The sequence below is a fragment of the Numenius arquata genome, chromosome 2 (assembly GCF_964106895.1).
Source record: "Numenius arquata chromosome 2, bNumArq3.hap1.1, whole genome shotgun sequence".
NCBI lineage: Eukaryota > Metazoa > Chordata > Aves > Charadriiformes > Scolopacidae > Numenius > Numenius arquata.
Genome location: NC_133577.1, coordinates 66,107,184 through 66,122,025, shown reverse-complemented (window position 1 = coordinate 66,122,025; position 14,842 = coordinate 66,107,184). Strand labels below are relative to the sequence as shown.

Genomic DNA, 14,842 nt, shown 5'->3' with positions numbered 1-14,842 from the left:
TGAGCAGTCATCTGCAGCAAAGCAGAGGGAGCGCAATCCTTCTCCCACCCTCGCCCCAAAGCTACTCTGTAGCACGGAATCAGGCCCATCAACTCCTTCATTAATTCCTCTACAAAATGCCCCAGCAGTGCAGTTAAATTTGTGGGCGTGCAGTCCCCAGGGTCTCGTTTCTCCCTGCTGTGCTGCAGCTCTCTTTTTTTTTTTCTTTTTTTTTTTTACCAACTGCTCTGGGACTTTTCCTGCACTCCATGAAAATTCAGCTGTTTCGCTCTTGGATGCGTTTTCACTGAGCTGTGTAGTTTTGACCAGGAGCGAGCCCCTACACAGTTATTCCTCACCCTCTTTCCAGCCTGAGACTGCCTTGAGAGCCATCATCAATAACTATGATTTCATCGAGCACCCTGTCACTCTCTTCCCTTTCAGTGACAACTGAAGCCATAACTACTAACAGTGCAGCCTCCTTTTATCACTGCCTATGATATGTTCCTGGCTCCCTCTCCCTCGTACGTAGGTGACCTAGCAATGCACTTTCCTTTGCCATCCTCCAGTTTCTTATGTACTTCTGATCCAATTTAACTTATTCCCTGCGCTAATGCCCCATTGTTTTGTGCCTTTGCATCCCTAACTTTGCTCCTGCACACCTTTATTCTCTGCTCTCTCACCACTGTGGTTTCCTTTCCCTCCCTCCAAACATGACCCCCCTCCTTTTTTTTTTTTTTGGTAATACATGGTTTTTCTCATCCCCACCAGTGTCAGTACTGGAGGAACACTTGACAAAAGCGTGTTGCTCTCTCCCCAGCTGCTGACAGAGAGAGTTGTCCCCAGGGAGTCAAAAGAAACACTGTCCCCGGTGGGTGCAACCAGCTGGCTGGAAGGAGAGGGTGTCCCAGATGCTTCTGTCTCAGGCGTGAAGGAGAGAAGGGAAGAGCCCAGGAGAGAAAAGAAACCACTTTGGGAAGGAGAGGGCGAATCAGTCCGGAGCATGGAGGAGACTTCCCCAGTGTCTTAGAAGTGGGTTTCTCTCTCTGTGATGCTGAGAACCTCCTGGACCGGAGGGGACCATCCCTTGCGCTTCAGTTCGGACAGACCCACCACGTGCTTCTTCAGCTGCGGCAGGTCCTCCGCTGGGGAAATCAGCTGTGTCAGCCGCTGCGGAGAGGAAGTCTCTGTTAATTAAACTGATAAACAAACTGACACCCAATAGTGATCCACAACCATCGCTGGGGGCAAAGGCATCTAGAGAGCTAACGCTCCCACCTCTCCGCTCCTCTCCTGCTGAATGGCTGTGAAAGGGAGAGGGAGGAGAGCAGGCTCACTTTAACTGCTCTCGATGACAATTATTCCACTTCTGGGCTCAAACCCAGGCCATGGACTCACAACCTGACATACAGGGCTCCTCACAGACGTCTTTCCGGGAGGAAAGATGTTAGCGATTAGCCCCACAGACATTTTCTATGGCCGTGAAAAAAACACCATAAAGCCCTTTGTGGTTTTTTTTCCCCTATTCCATGCTGTGCTTCCCACTGACTTTGATGGGAGCTGTGGAGCCTTGCAAATGGTCTGGCCCTCAGAAAGTGCTGGGCATCACCTGCTATGGTCCGAAACAGGGTGGCAGGTGATACCTACTCCAGTGGCAATTCCCTGGTAAAGCAGCCCTTCCACAGACTCGTTCATGCCCCCAAGCCATCCCAGCTCCCTCTCACAGCCAGACCACGGTGGTACAGGCACCACCAGGGGTTGTGGGGCAGCTGCCTGCCCTCAGCTCCCTCTGTAATGCAGCCAGTACTGCAGGCTGTTACACACACACATACGCTAGCGGTGTCTCAGCTTTGGGGAAATTTATCCTTAAAAAAAAAACAAACCATAAAGAACTTGGAGCTCCCTGGGCAAAAGTTGCCAGCCGGCAGAAACAGCTGCTGTGACTTTCCAGTCTTTCTCTTCCCGTTTTAGAAGCCCTTCTGGTATCACACACGTTTACTGAGCACTTAGGCTCCTCCCAAGGCCAAGTAACACACAGAGTCCTGCAGCCACCTGCCCGGCTCCATGTGTATCACTTCCCTGCTGAATACAGACTTCTCACAGTTCCTAACTTTTTCCATGACAAGCTGTTCACACCAGTGCACCCTCCTCCCTTGCAGAGAGCATCACAAGCAGAGCAGGCCATTCATCTGTGACTCGTTGGATTAATTTCAGGACTGCCACTCCTTGTGAAGTGTGCCTGGCAGAATCCCGGATTTTGCTCATTTATTCAAAAGCATTTGCCCCATGATTTCTGAAATAGGCCTTGGCCTGCAGCTGCTCTGTGAGCAGTTCATTGTGAGCTTTCAGTCTTTGGAGCTGGAGCTGTCTTAATCAGTCACATTAGGAAACAACATTTGTGTTTCTTGGTCAGTCAAGTGTAACAAGGGGAATCAGTTTGTCGCAGTGACTGATCATAATTACCAATTACAAACTTGCTGTTTGAATGGTTTGCAATATTCAGTTGAAAGGCACTGTTCCTGGAAGCATCTGTGTCAGGAATTTATTCACTACATTTCTGAGGTGTGACTGGAAAAAGGGAACAGGTATATTTTGAGAAAATCTGTTTTCAAAACAGGAGCTACTATTCCAGGAGGTATCATGTGGTTGGCTTTGATTCTCCCTTGAATCAGCCAGGCTTAGCAGCTGATTCCTTCCTACATGCCAAAACCACATCCTTGGAAGTTTCTTCATACTAATACAACTGAGAAGTCCCTGGAAATTATCACTAATATCACCTAAACCAGGGCAAATATAAAACCCCTCAATCTGAAATCAGCCAAATCAATTCCTCGGATGTGCTGTAAAATAAGCATTAACACTGCTCACAGCAACATTTCAGTCCAAAGGCTCAACGCACTTTGCAACAGGTGAGAAATGTTGCTTGTTTAGCAGGCAGGACATTCGGGCAATTATTTCACCAATAGCTCCAAGTCCTCCTTTAGACATGTGAAACCTCTGAGATGTGGGGAGTCAGACATGTTGTGAGCCACCCACTCAGACTCTTCAAACTGGCCACGGGAAAGGACAGATGCATTACTGCTAAATGGCCCAGAGCGCAGAAGAGGTCTGTAAGAGGCAGGACTCAAGGTCTGAACTTGGAGCAAACCACATCACAACACCTTGGCCCAAGATTCACCTGGAGTTCCTCATACTGGGAGGTGTACAGCTGCCAGCTCCCTCTCAATCTTGCCATCTCTTTGTGGCTACCAATGGCAACCAGGAGGCCCAAGGGCCAAAGGCAGATAAACAGGAGCTGTTTCATAGCATTGTACTTCTCCTCCACCTCCCTGCCTGCACAGCTTATGCCTCTCTCGCTGTGTCACCAAAGACTTTCATTGCTACCGTTCCTGCCTGAGCATTGCACTGTATCTTCTCCTGAGCCTGAAATGGGCATTAGCCAGCTCTGTCACAATTGCTGTCACTCCTTATTAAGTCATAGCTCCCAGCCAGCAAATAAGAGCCCCTGCGGGCACAGATTCACCTTCCCTGCAACGAGGGAGTCCTGCACCCAGCCCAGCCCTGATTGTGTTGGCAGTGGAGGTTCCTCCTCCTCATGACCCCACAATGTGACTGCCACACCTACACCACTGTCACAGAGATGCTCCCATGCCCTGTTCACCTGCTCCCTGCCCCTCGACCAGCTGCAGATGAGCCTACAGTCAGTGGGGATGGGGAAGGACCAGAAGACAAATTGTACAGCGAATATAAAGTTCTGCACATCGCTCAGGTCTTTCTTCATGGGTCAGGTAGGGTGTCATCTGTATGTCATCATCTTCCTAGACATGTGTCTTCCTAGGACAAGGTGTCTACAGTGAAAGAGGACAGGCTTGGGCATGGCACAGGGTAGACCTTTACAGCTCTGTGAGCATGTCCTCTTTAATAGCCACATGTCATTCCTTCAAATAAAATAACACAGTCCGGACCCAGGACTAAAAAGGGAGCAGGGGCAAGGGACAAGAAGTAAAGGCAAAACAGATCCTGGTTTTGCACCTGGTTTGCACTGGCACTAGTCAGCAATGAAAGAGGAGGCAAAGGTGGTGGCATGCCATCTTTAATTACATGGCCAGCACGACCACCTGAACCATAACCAAACCAACCAGTCTGTCATCTCAGGTAGCCCACTCTGAGGGGGTCCTCTGCCATCCAGTGCAGCCAGTGTTAGAGATCCTCTGCATATGTCTACATACTGCACTGAGCACGGTGGTGCAAAGTCTCATGGGAGACTCTGGACATTTGATGATCACACTGGAAGCTGCGCTGAGACTCTCCAAGCCCTCCAAATTGCTAGCAAGAGCTACGGGGCATTCTGGGCAAGAGCCACTCTCACCCACTTTGCCTTCTCAGAGGAGAAATGTGCCACAGACATCTTCCCTGGAGCCCTTCCCATGGGCCGTCTCAGGGAGGCAGCAGCAACTCGCCAAGTGACCACAATCCCAGTACCTGCTTCAGGGGTCCTTTGGTTTTCAGGAGGATGAAGATGGCGTAGAGAGGAATGCAGACCATGGAGGAGAGTGCCATCAGCCAGCCCACCACGTAGCCCCAGGGAGGGTACACGTAGGAGTTGTTGTATTTCAAGGGTGTGTACTTGATCAGGGAAAACAGGAAGACAGCCTGAGGAGTAGAAAACACGGACATAGTCAGACCAAAGGGAGCAGCAAAGCTGGGCAGCCTGGCCACCCTGCAAGCACCGGCTGGGTGGCAATGAATGGGAAGTCTTGCATGAGCTGGCTGGAGTGAGGCAGAGCGTGGTGCATACTGACCACACAAGGAGTTATCTCAAAGCCAGGGCCAGGTTTCTCTGCAGCGCAAAGCCTTCAGGCTTCTTAAGGGTTCAACCTCAGCAAAGTTGGCAACAGCTTTGAGGGTCCAGCAACATTGAGACAGCCATTTATTCATATCAAAGTCAGGAATTGTTGTTGCCCCTGGCAGAACCCCTCCAGAAGTACCACGTGGGCACAGATTTACCTCTCTTGGGACTCTCTAGCCACAGAGCTCTCTGATGATTTGGGCTGGATCAGGCTTGCTTTTAAAATTTCCCTGATGTTCATCTCCTGCTGGAGGCCGAGGACAAAGGACTAGAAATCTTTTGTAAGCTGTAGCTATAGATCCCATCTGTGTTCCCACTGAGGTCAAAGAAAACAACTCTCAACATCAGAGGCAGGAGCAGAATTTGGCTCAGAAATCATGTAAAAATCAGTGGAGCAAGACTGGACATAAATTCAAAACAGGCAAGAACTCACCTGACTTAGGGTGCATTTTCTTTAAACACAGTTGTCACAGAAGTTTTAAAAGAGATTTAATAACATAGAAAGCAAATGGCCATGGAAAGACATTTCTGAACCACAGCAGGCCACAGGAACACAGGCTGAAGCAAGTATTTCAGAACAGGGTAATTTTCACTGGTCTTGTATTTGAAAGTAATTTGACCAAACTTCTCCAGACTTTGAGCATACATTTCCCTTTGCCTTGACGGTAAACAAGTGGCTTTTCAGGCTCAATTAATTTTGCAAGCAAAAGATAAGGCTTTACACAGGAAATAAATTGCCTCCTGAGCTATGGACAAGCTTCTGCTTCTCCACAGCACTTTGAAAAAAATTACAGCAGCACCATGAAGACAAGTCAACCTTTTCTACTGAGAACCCAGGGATCCAGAATAGTATGCCGTGTTGTCATAATTGCACTTACCAAGCACAGACCTGGGGTGAACACCAGCCAGAATATCTTGATCAAGGGCCATGGCCGGAAACCAATCATGTCCTCAATGTTGTCGTAGAAACGGTTGGCACCTTGGCCACCAGCCAGCACAGAGATGAAAATCAGAGGTCAGATCATTGTTGATTTTGTTTCAACTACTATTCACATCAGAACCCAACTTTCTTTATTCTCAGTGTTTACTCCTGGCAAAAACGCAGCTCTCCTAATAACATAGCAGCAGGTAGCAGGCTTTTCTGGCATTGAAAAGGCCCATCTGTGGCTAAATACGGATGAAAGCCTTTAACTTCAGCCATAAGTTATCAGAAAGCTTGACAGGGAAGAAATGCTCTGTCCCTCAGACAGCAGCAGCTGTAAGTGAGAGGATACAGCCCATGTGCCACTAAGAGCTGGTAAGGACCAGCACAACACAAGGAGGGGGGCCTGGCTTATAAGGTCAGCAAGGGAAAGCTCTTTCAGGTTAAGCAAATGTGATTGTGTGAGCCCAGAGTGCTAAGGAGAACTGGGGGACACCAGGGAAGTCATGTTAAAAATCTTCACTGAGCTGGACATTTCTCCTGTTATCAAGAGCCTGCTCTCTACAGAATTTTTTTTTTTTTTTTTTGGCCTAAACCCAGAAGACCTGGCAATTCAAACTGTGCTGGAAACCAAATCATCCATCTGCAAGTGTTTCTGTACTGTCCAGTGGGAGCTGTCCTGCGGGCACGGGATCTCCTTCGCCTCTCATTAGTTTCACTTACTAGATCATGTTTTTTACAGTATGTGGGACCCACCTGAATCTCATGGTGCACCAGAACGGGATATACATCTGGAGAACATCTAAAAGCCCTGCCACTGGCCAGACCCTAACCATTGGCTCTTCCCAACCCAAAGCACAAAGAGGAAATGTATGCAATGGTATAAAGAGGAGATGTTGTAACACAGATAGACTTCAGCAGACCTTGCAGTAAGCTTCAGGATGTCTTCAAAGATCAAGTGCCTAGTGTTGGCCAGAGAGAGATGTGAAATGAAGAAGAATCAAAAAGTCGTTCATAAGATGCCCTAACATCTTCCTAACTAGAGCTAACTAGATGTACTATATTAGACTGCCTCAAGCAAAATAGGGCAACAATACTAGACAAAAAAAAATGGGAGCTAGCTTGTTCAGAAAAAGGGTTACCTGTTAAGCAACTCTGGGATGATATCATACCATATTTATCTTATTGAAATTTTGTCAAAGTTTTGTCACAGTGCTTAGCTGATAAAGGGCTCTGCCTTTAGGGGTGTTCATCCAGCTGTGAATTTAGGGCCATGCCATGGTTCCCACCTGCAAGCGTGATTAGACCTGGCTTCTTTGCATCTTAACAGTACAAGGCTGGGCTGGACAAAATATATGCCCAGAGGGCTGACCACACTTGCAAGTGTTTAGGGTTTCATAGAACCATGGAATGGTTTGGGTTGGAAGGTGTGTGAGCCGATGCAGGCAGGACGCAGGAACAACCACAAAACCATGGATTAAGGGCAAAGAACAAATTTAATCTCAATACCTCATGGATCGGGGAACCTCTGAAGCAGCACCCGGGCAGAGGCAGACAAGCAGGGGACGCAGGCACCGTGCAGTGAGAGTCCTTATTAGCAAGGGAGTCCTTGTTAGCAAGGGAGTGCGAGAGCGAGAGAGTTCACACTTGCTGTTTGGGCCTGTATTTCAAGGATTCCGGCAGGCAGAGTTTTCCGCTGTGCTTTGTTCTCTTCAACAGCACGGCAGGAATCTCAGGCGTGTTCAATAAGGTGCCCCTGAGTCCATCCCAGGCCTGTCTTATCTAAGTGCAGATGTTCTACTTGTTGAGCACACAGAACTAAGCAACAATTAGTGTGATATATGTGTTTTCCAGCACCCCGCATGCGAGTCACTTGAGCATATTTACAGTCCTCCTCTCCAATCTTCCGTTACTTTCCCACAGAAGGCACATTAAAGATCATCCACTTCCAACCCCCCTGGGCAAGGAGCAAGTTCCACTAGACCAAGTTATTCAAAGCCCCATCCAGCCTGGCCTTGAATACCTCCAGGGATGGGGGATCCACAGCTTCTCCAGGCAACCTGTTGCAGTGTCTCACCACCCTCACAGTAAATAATTTCTTCCTGATATCTAATATAAATCTACCCCCTTTTCGTTTAAAACCATTATCTCTCGTCCTATCACTACATGGCCTTGTAAAAAGTCCCTCACCATCTTTCTCGTAGGCACCCTATAGGTATTGAAAGGCCACAATAAGGTCTTCCCAGGTCCTTTTCTTCTCCAGGCTGAACAACTCCAATTCTCTCAACCTGTCTTCATAGGAGAGGTGTTCCAGCCCTCTGATCATCTTCATGGCATTCCTCTGGACTTGCTCCAATAAGCCCATGTCCTTCTTATGCTGGGGGTGCCAGAGCTGGATGCAGTACTCCAGGTGAGGTCTCATGAGACTGGCGTAAAGGGGCAGAATCACTTCCTAAGACCTGCTGGTCGTGTTTCTTTTGATGCAGCCCGGGATACGGTTGGGCTTCTGGCCTCCAAGCGCACATTGTCTGCTCATGTTGAGCTTATCATCAACTGACTCTCCCAAGTCCTTCTCCTCAGGGATTCAATCCATTCTCCGCCCAGCCTGTATTTGTGTTTGGGATTGAGTCGACCCATGTGCAGGACCTTGCACTTGGCCTTGTTGAACTTCATGAGGTTCACACAGGCCCACTTCTCAAGCCTGTCAAGATCTCTTTGGATGGCAGCCTTTCCCTCCAGCGTGTCGTGCACACCACACAGGTTGGTGTTGTTGGCAAAGTTCCTGAGGGTGCACTAAATCCACTGTCCATGTCACCGTCAGAGATGTTAAACAGCACCAGTATACCAATACCGACCCCTGAGGAACGCCACTCGTCACTGGTCTCCACTCAGACATCAAGCCATTGACTGCAAACCCTTGAGTGTGACCATCCAGCCAGTTCCTTCTGCACTGAGTGGTCCATCCGTCAAATTCTTGTCTCCAATTTAGAGACAAGGATGTCATACAGAACAGTGTGAAATGCTTTGCACAAGTCCAGGTAGATGACAACTGTTGCTCTTCCCTTATCCATAAACACTGTAACTGCATTGTAGAAGGCCAACAAATTTGTCAGGCACAATTTGGCTTTAGTGGAGTCATGTTGACTGTCACCAGTCACCTCCTTATTTTCTGTGTGCCTTAGCATAGTTTCCAGGAGGATCTGCTCCATAATCTTGCCAGGCACACAAGTGAGACTGACTGGCCTGTAGATTCCTGGGTCTTCCTTTTTTCCGTTTTAAAAAATGGGAGTTATGTTTCCCCTCTTCCAGTCAGCGGGAACTTCACCAGACTGCCACATCTTCTCACACATGATGGATAGTAGCTTAGCAACTTCAACCGCCAGTTCCCTCAGGACCCATGGATGCATCTCATCAGGTCCCATGGACTTGTGTACCTTCAGGTTCCTTAGATGGTCTCAAACCTGATCTTCTTCTACAGTGAGTGGTTCTTCATTCTCCCAGTCCCTATCTTTGTCTTCTGTGACTTGGGCGATGGCTAGAGTACTTGCCAGTGAAAACCAAGGCAAGAAAGTCATTGGCCACCTATATCCTGGGTGACCAGGTCTCCCGTTTTCTTCCAGAGAAGGCCCACATTTTCCTTAGTTTTTCTCTTATCACTGATGTGCCTGTAGAAGCTTTTCTTGTTGCCCTTGGCATCCCTGGCCAGATTTCATTCTCTCTGGGCTTTAACTTTCCTAACCTGATCCCTGGCTACTCAGACAATTTCTCTGTATTCCTCCCAGGCTACCTGTCCTTGCTTCCACCCTCTGTAAGCTTCCTTTTTGTTGTTTGAGTTTGCTCAGGAGCTCCTTGTTCATCCATGCAGGCCTCCTGGCATTTTTGCCTGACTTCCTCTTTGTTGGGATGCATCGCTCCTGAGCTTGGAGGAGGTGATCTTTGAATATTAACCAGCTTTTTTGGGCCCCTCTTCCCTCCAGGGTTTTAGCCCTTGGTACTCTACCAAGCACATCCCTGAAGAGGCCAAAATCTTCTCTCCTGAAATCCAGGGTAGCGAGCTTACTGTGCGCCCTTCTTGCTGTCCTGCGGATCTTGAACTCCTCCATTTCATGGTCACTACAGCCAAGGCTGCCCTTGAGCTTCACATTCCCCACCAGCCCCTCCTTGTTGGTGAGAACAAGGTCCAGCATGGCATTTCACCTCATTGGCTCCTCTATCACTTCAAGAAGGAAGTTACCATCAACGCATTCCAGGAATCTCCTGGATTGCTTATGCCCTGCTGTGTTGTCCCTCCAACAGATATGGGGATGGTTGAAGGTCCCATGGGTTCCAGGGCTTGTGAACGTGAGGCTGCTCCTATCTGTCTATAGAGGGCCTCATCTGCTTGACCTTCCTGGCTGGGTGGCCTGTACCAGACCCCCACTGTAGCAGATTCCCTTTAATCCTGACTCAGAAGCTCTTGGTCTGCTCCTCATCCATCACCAGGCAGAGCTCAATGCGCTCCACCTGGTTCTTGACACAGAGGGCGACACCTTCCTCCTCGTGTCTCCTGCCTGTCCTTCCTCAGGAGTCTGTATCCTCCTTTTCCAACACTCCAGTCATAGGAGTCATCCCACCACATCTCCGTAATGCCAATAAGATCATAGCCCTGCAGGCATGCTCACATCTCTAGCTCCTCTTGTTTACTGGTGAGTTTTATTTTGGTTTGTGTTTTTTATGTCTTAGAATTAAATTCTTGTATTATGTTTCATTTAAATATATAAATTCTACAAAAGCATATTATGTGGGCTTTTCTTTTTTTGTAATTGTTTGCATTATTTTCCATATTCCATGACTAATTCTTGCAGGAAGGCTCTTTTAAACCCAGCTTTTTGAAGTATTTAGGCTTGGGGGGGCAGGTTCTTTGAACACCTCATGGTTCCCATCTTGAGTTGGCAAGTTAACAAGTAGCCTCAAGCAAAGATAACAAGCTGTGGTATATCAAGGGACATAGCCTTGTGTGGGAGCCCAGCCTACACCAGAGAACAGAACCCTAGATTTCCAAGCTGTGAATATCATGAGGCTTCAGATAGCATTTCCAAAAATACACTGGGGATGAAAAGGAGATGGTATAAAAAAATTATTTTGCCAAAAAGCCAAAATCTTCCACTGGGTGAAAAAAAAAAAAAAGGAGAGAGAAAAAAATGACGTGACTTGCAGTTTAGAATATGAGTATAGCACAGTCTCTTATACCATACAGTGTTTCCACAGAAACACTCTGATGTCAGACATATGACGGATAAATTCATTCATAATACAGCTTTGTGGAAGCCAAAGTTTCACTACCAATTTGGATCTAGGATCTAGTGGAAGAGGCATAGGAAGTAAAGAAATACAAAGATGTCAAACAAAAAGAAAGACACAATATACATCCATCCTCCACCAAGAAAATAACCCCAAACTTGCAGTGTGAGTTACGGCGTGCTATCTGTCCTTATCCCTATTCTCTGTAGTACAACCATCAGGTCCTGTGTTTCCACAGCCACTGTGGCAGTTAGTAGGTGATGCGAAGAAACACAATGGGGACTGACATGAACGTCCTCAGAGAGTATATGAACAGGAGATTTCACATGCTCTACGTTTCGCAGGCAGATGAAAAAGTAATCAAGCTTAAGAAGTCATCAGTTCAATCACTCAGCATTGGCTTTTTGAGCAAATCAGAAGCTGGAGGATGTGTGCAGTCCCCCTTCCTTCCCAGCACATTAGAAGGATTAGATCAAGCTCCTGCAGAGAAAAGCATGTAGATTTCCCCAACAAGATTTTTGTTGGAATGAACAAAGATGTCTGCTATTATCACCAATATCCCAAGACAAGGAAGAATGGTATGCAGGCGAAGGGCAGTTATGCATCCATGTTGGTCCCACTTCTCTTGTACTGACCAATCCCACATGCCTTCAAAGCTGTTGCACGTTTTTCTGACAAATCATTTAAATTTTGCTACATAATTTCATGGGAATAAATTTCCCATGAACCCAATTAGAGATTTGCTTACATCCTTATGTCTTGTCCTTATGGAGCCCTTCTTGTTTTCCGTAGCTTATAACAACTGCAAGTGATACTCAAACTGAAAGGGATAAAGATTTTATTTTATTTTTACAATATCCAGAAACAGTGAGTTTCACAGATCTGCTTGTTTGGAATCTATGAATAAAGGTCCTCCCTTTTAAAACTTTTCTCCCAAGATGCATTTATTTGCATCCATCTCTACCAAATTTCATCCACAGGTTTTCAACAGGTGGTGACCCCGGCTCTATGCTGGGGCTTGTATCCACTCCCTCCCTGTCTCAAACCTGCAGCACCAACACCTGCACCAAACCTGTGCAAAATGCCAGCAGCAGAGATGTTGTGGCACTGCAACAACTGTGCACCCTTTGGGTACCAGGTGCACAGAGCAGGCCCCTTATGCCCCATAAATAAGCATGTAAGATTGCCTATAGCTGGTGCATCCAAGAGGATAAAGCACACACAGCCGGAGCAAGCCTGAGAGGCAGGATCCAGGCAGAAGGAGGCTGCCGCTTCTGGTAGCCATGCTGCATGTGAGCAAGAGAAAGATTTATACCAGCACAACATGGGTTCACCCTAGGGCCACCCACAGGTACCCACTGGCATCAGTTTGCTTTAGCTTTGTAAACAGTCCTAATGGTTTCAGCCCTGGCTCTCCTGCGGCGATGAAGGCACTCGCTTTCTCCTGGAACAGATAATCTTAATGGGCATGCTGTGACTGCCTGGAAAATATCCTCCCCACAGCACGTTTCGGTGGCACCATGTTGTGAATCCCAGTGCTCAAAACCTGTGCCTGCTTATATGAGGGCTGCCTGTCCCAAAGTGGAAGGGAGAGAGGAGAGGGGGGAGAAAAACAGTCAAAAACCCTCCAGTGATCCCCCCTAGGGAATGTGATCAGCAGGTCCAAGGCTGGGCGACCCTTCCACAGGCAGAGAGCGGTACGCGAGGAAATCCTCAGATCTTTGTGAGAGCAGCTGCCTGGCAGCAGAGGGAAGCTGCCAAGTGGTGGGTGGTTGGCGTATGTGCTGGGAGAGGGGAAACTCAGAACGCATATTTGTGTTAGCAAAAATGCTGTAATTCTTCACAGTGTAAGCAAGAGGCTCAGCCCTGCCAATTATGAGGCTGAGGAAAAAAAAACATTAACTGGCACCAGGCACTTTTTTTTCCACTAAGGTGCCTCACCTTGGCCCTCTGACTACATTTTGGACCAGAATCAACCCAATTAATGCAAAGCAGAACATCAAGAGGGTAAAATTCTGCTGTTTGAAGTGGGGCAAATGAACATGGTAGTGAGGGAAAGTGCTATTTCTCAGTCCCGAGCTGCCCCATCTCGCTTCCATGCTGCTGGGACAACATCACCTCTCCTGCTATTCATTGTCTGCCATTGCTCATCTCCATGGCAAAAGGCACGTGGACTGTGTGACCCTAAAAACGGCAGGGGGTTCCATACATTAAAGCATAATTCAGTTTAATGTAACCCAGCATGGTGATGACTAAGCCCTGTCACAGATGGATGGGAATCTCCATTCCCCTGTAAATCCAACAGGGACTGGGTAGAAGGAGACTCTAAATTAAAATCTGGCCAGGGTTTAGTATTGCAAGTTCTCAGGTGAGCTTCCCATGTAGACATGTCTCTAGAATAAATCTCTCTTACATATCTACCTCTCTTGCCTTTCCTGGAGGTCAAGCCCATGCAGCTGGACCTGCTACCATTTCAGTAAGACAGGAGTCCATTCAGACTAGCAATTAACTCCTGCTGTACATAAAACATTTGGAGAAACTGATAACCTCTTCATCAGCAACTGTACTAAAGCCAATGCAACCTCTATAAAACCGTAAGTACCGAAGAGAGCACACAGGGACTGACAGTTCACTGTCTCTTCTAAAATAGGACAAAGGTGGCACCAAATGAAATTAGCAGGTGGCAAATTCAAAATAAGGAAAAGAGTGTGACTCCTCACACAACATCTGACCAAGACATGGAGCTCCTTGCTGCAGCATTTTCTGGATGATAAATGCTTACTTAAGTCAACCAGAAAAATTAACAGAAGATAAATAAATAGATTTGACTTTTGGTTCTGGAAATCCCGGGGAAACAAGATGAGTATGGCATCTGACTCTGGGATCTCCATCACAAGAAAGACGTGGACCTGTTAGGATGGGTCCAGAGAAGGGTCATGGAAACAGTCAGAGGACTGGAACCCCTCTTCTATGAAGACAGGCTGAGAGAGTTGGCATTGTTCAGCCTGGAGAAGAGAAAGCTTCAGGGAAACCTTGTTGCAGCCTTCTCAATATATAAAGGGGGCTTGTAAGAAAGACAGGGAGAGACTTTTTACTACGGCTCTAGAACAGGTTGCCCAGAGAAGTTATAGATGCCCTATCCCTGGAAGCGTTCAAGGCCAGTTTGGACGGGGCTTTGAGCAACCTGCTCTAGTAAAAGATGACCCTCCCTGCCCATGTCGGAGGGTTGGACTAGATGATCTTTAAAGGTCCCTTCTAGACTAAACCATTCTATGATTCTGTAATAAGTTGTTAGAAGCTGGAGGAATATTCACAGAAATTATCATTGCTAACTTTTCTGCTATTATACTCCTTCCTGAGCATTCATTCTCGGCCATTGAAAGAAACAACACGATGCTCATGCTTGCAATCTTTTCCTTAGGTTAGGATGGCCATGCTGCTTGGCCTAGCTAGGAGACAGCAGACACATGATTGTGGGACATTGAGGGTCTGGCCTAAGCTGGGATCTACTATAGCTTTGCATGATCCTTACAGGTACTGAGCTCCTGTAGCTCAATGAAGCTAAGGAGAGAGAGCAGTCCCCCACATCACACACAACTAGACCCCTTGCCCGAAAAGCACCAGCCTCAACACGAGCTTCAGGGAGATGAACTGCAGCCTGTGTGCTCAGGCACCATTCAGCAGGGAAGAGATCTCCCGTAGGACATCACAGGATACTCTTCTTACTGCACAGACTAATAAGCAGTTGGTTTCCTTCTGACAGTTCATGGAGCTCAGTTTAATCCTACTCCTGAGTAGTTTAGTTACAGACT

General features: G+C 47.4%; 1 protein-coding gene across 1 annotated transcript in view; it reads right to left on the bottom strand.

Moving 5' to 3' along the window:
- Positions 1–719: 719 nt before the first annotated feature.
- Positions 720–14,842, bottom strand: part of LOC141462528 (sodium- and chloride-dependent betaine transporter-like) — a 41,622-nt gene continuing 27,499 nt past the window's right edge. The window contains exons 13-15 of the mRNA XM_074144415.1: positions 5,707–5,807; positions 4,462–4,632; positions 720–1,149 (exon numbers count right to left, since the gene is read on the bottom strand). Of these exons, the coding sequence (XP_074000516.1) occupies positions 1,006–1,149; positions 4,462–4,632; positions 5,707–5,807 (416 nt within the window). The 3' untranslated portion in view covers positions 720–1,005. The remainder of the gene's footprint in view (positions 1,150–4,461; positions 4,633–5,706; positions 5,808–14,842) is intronic.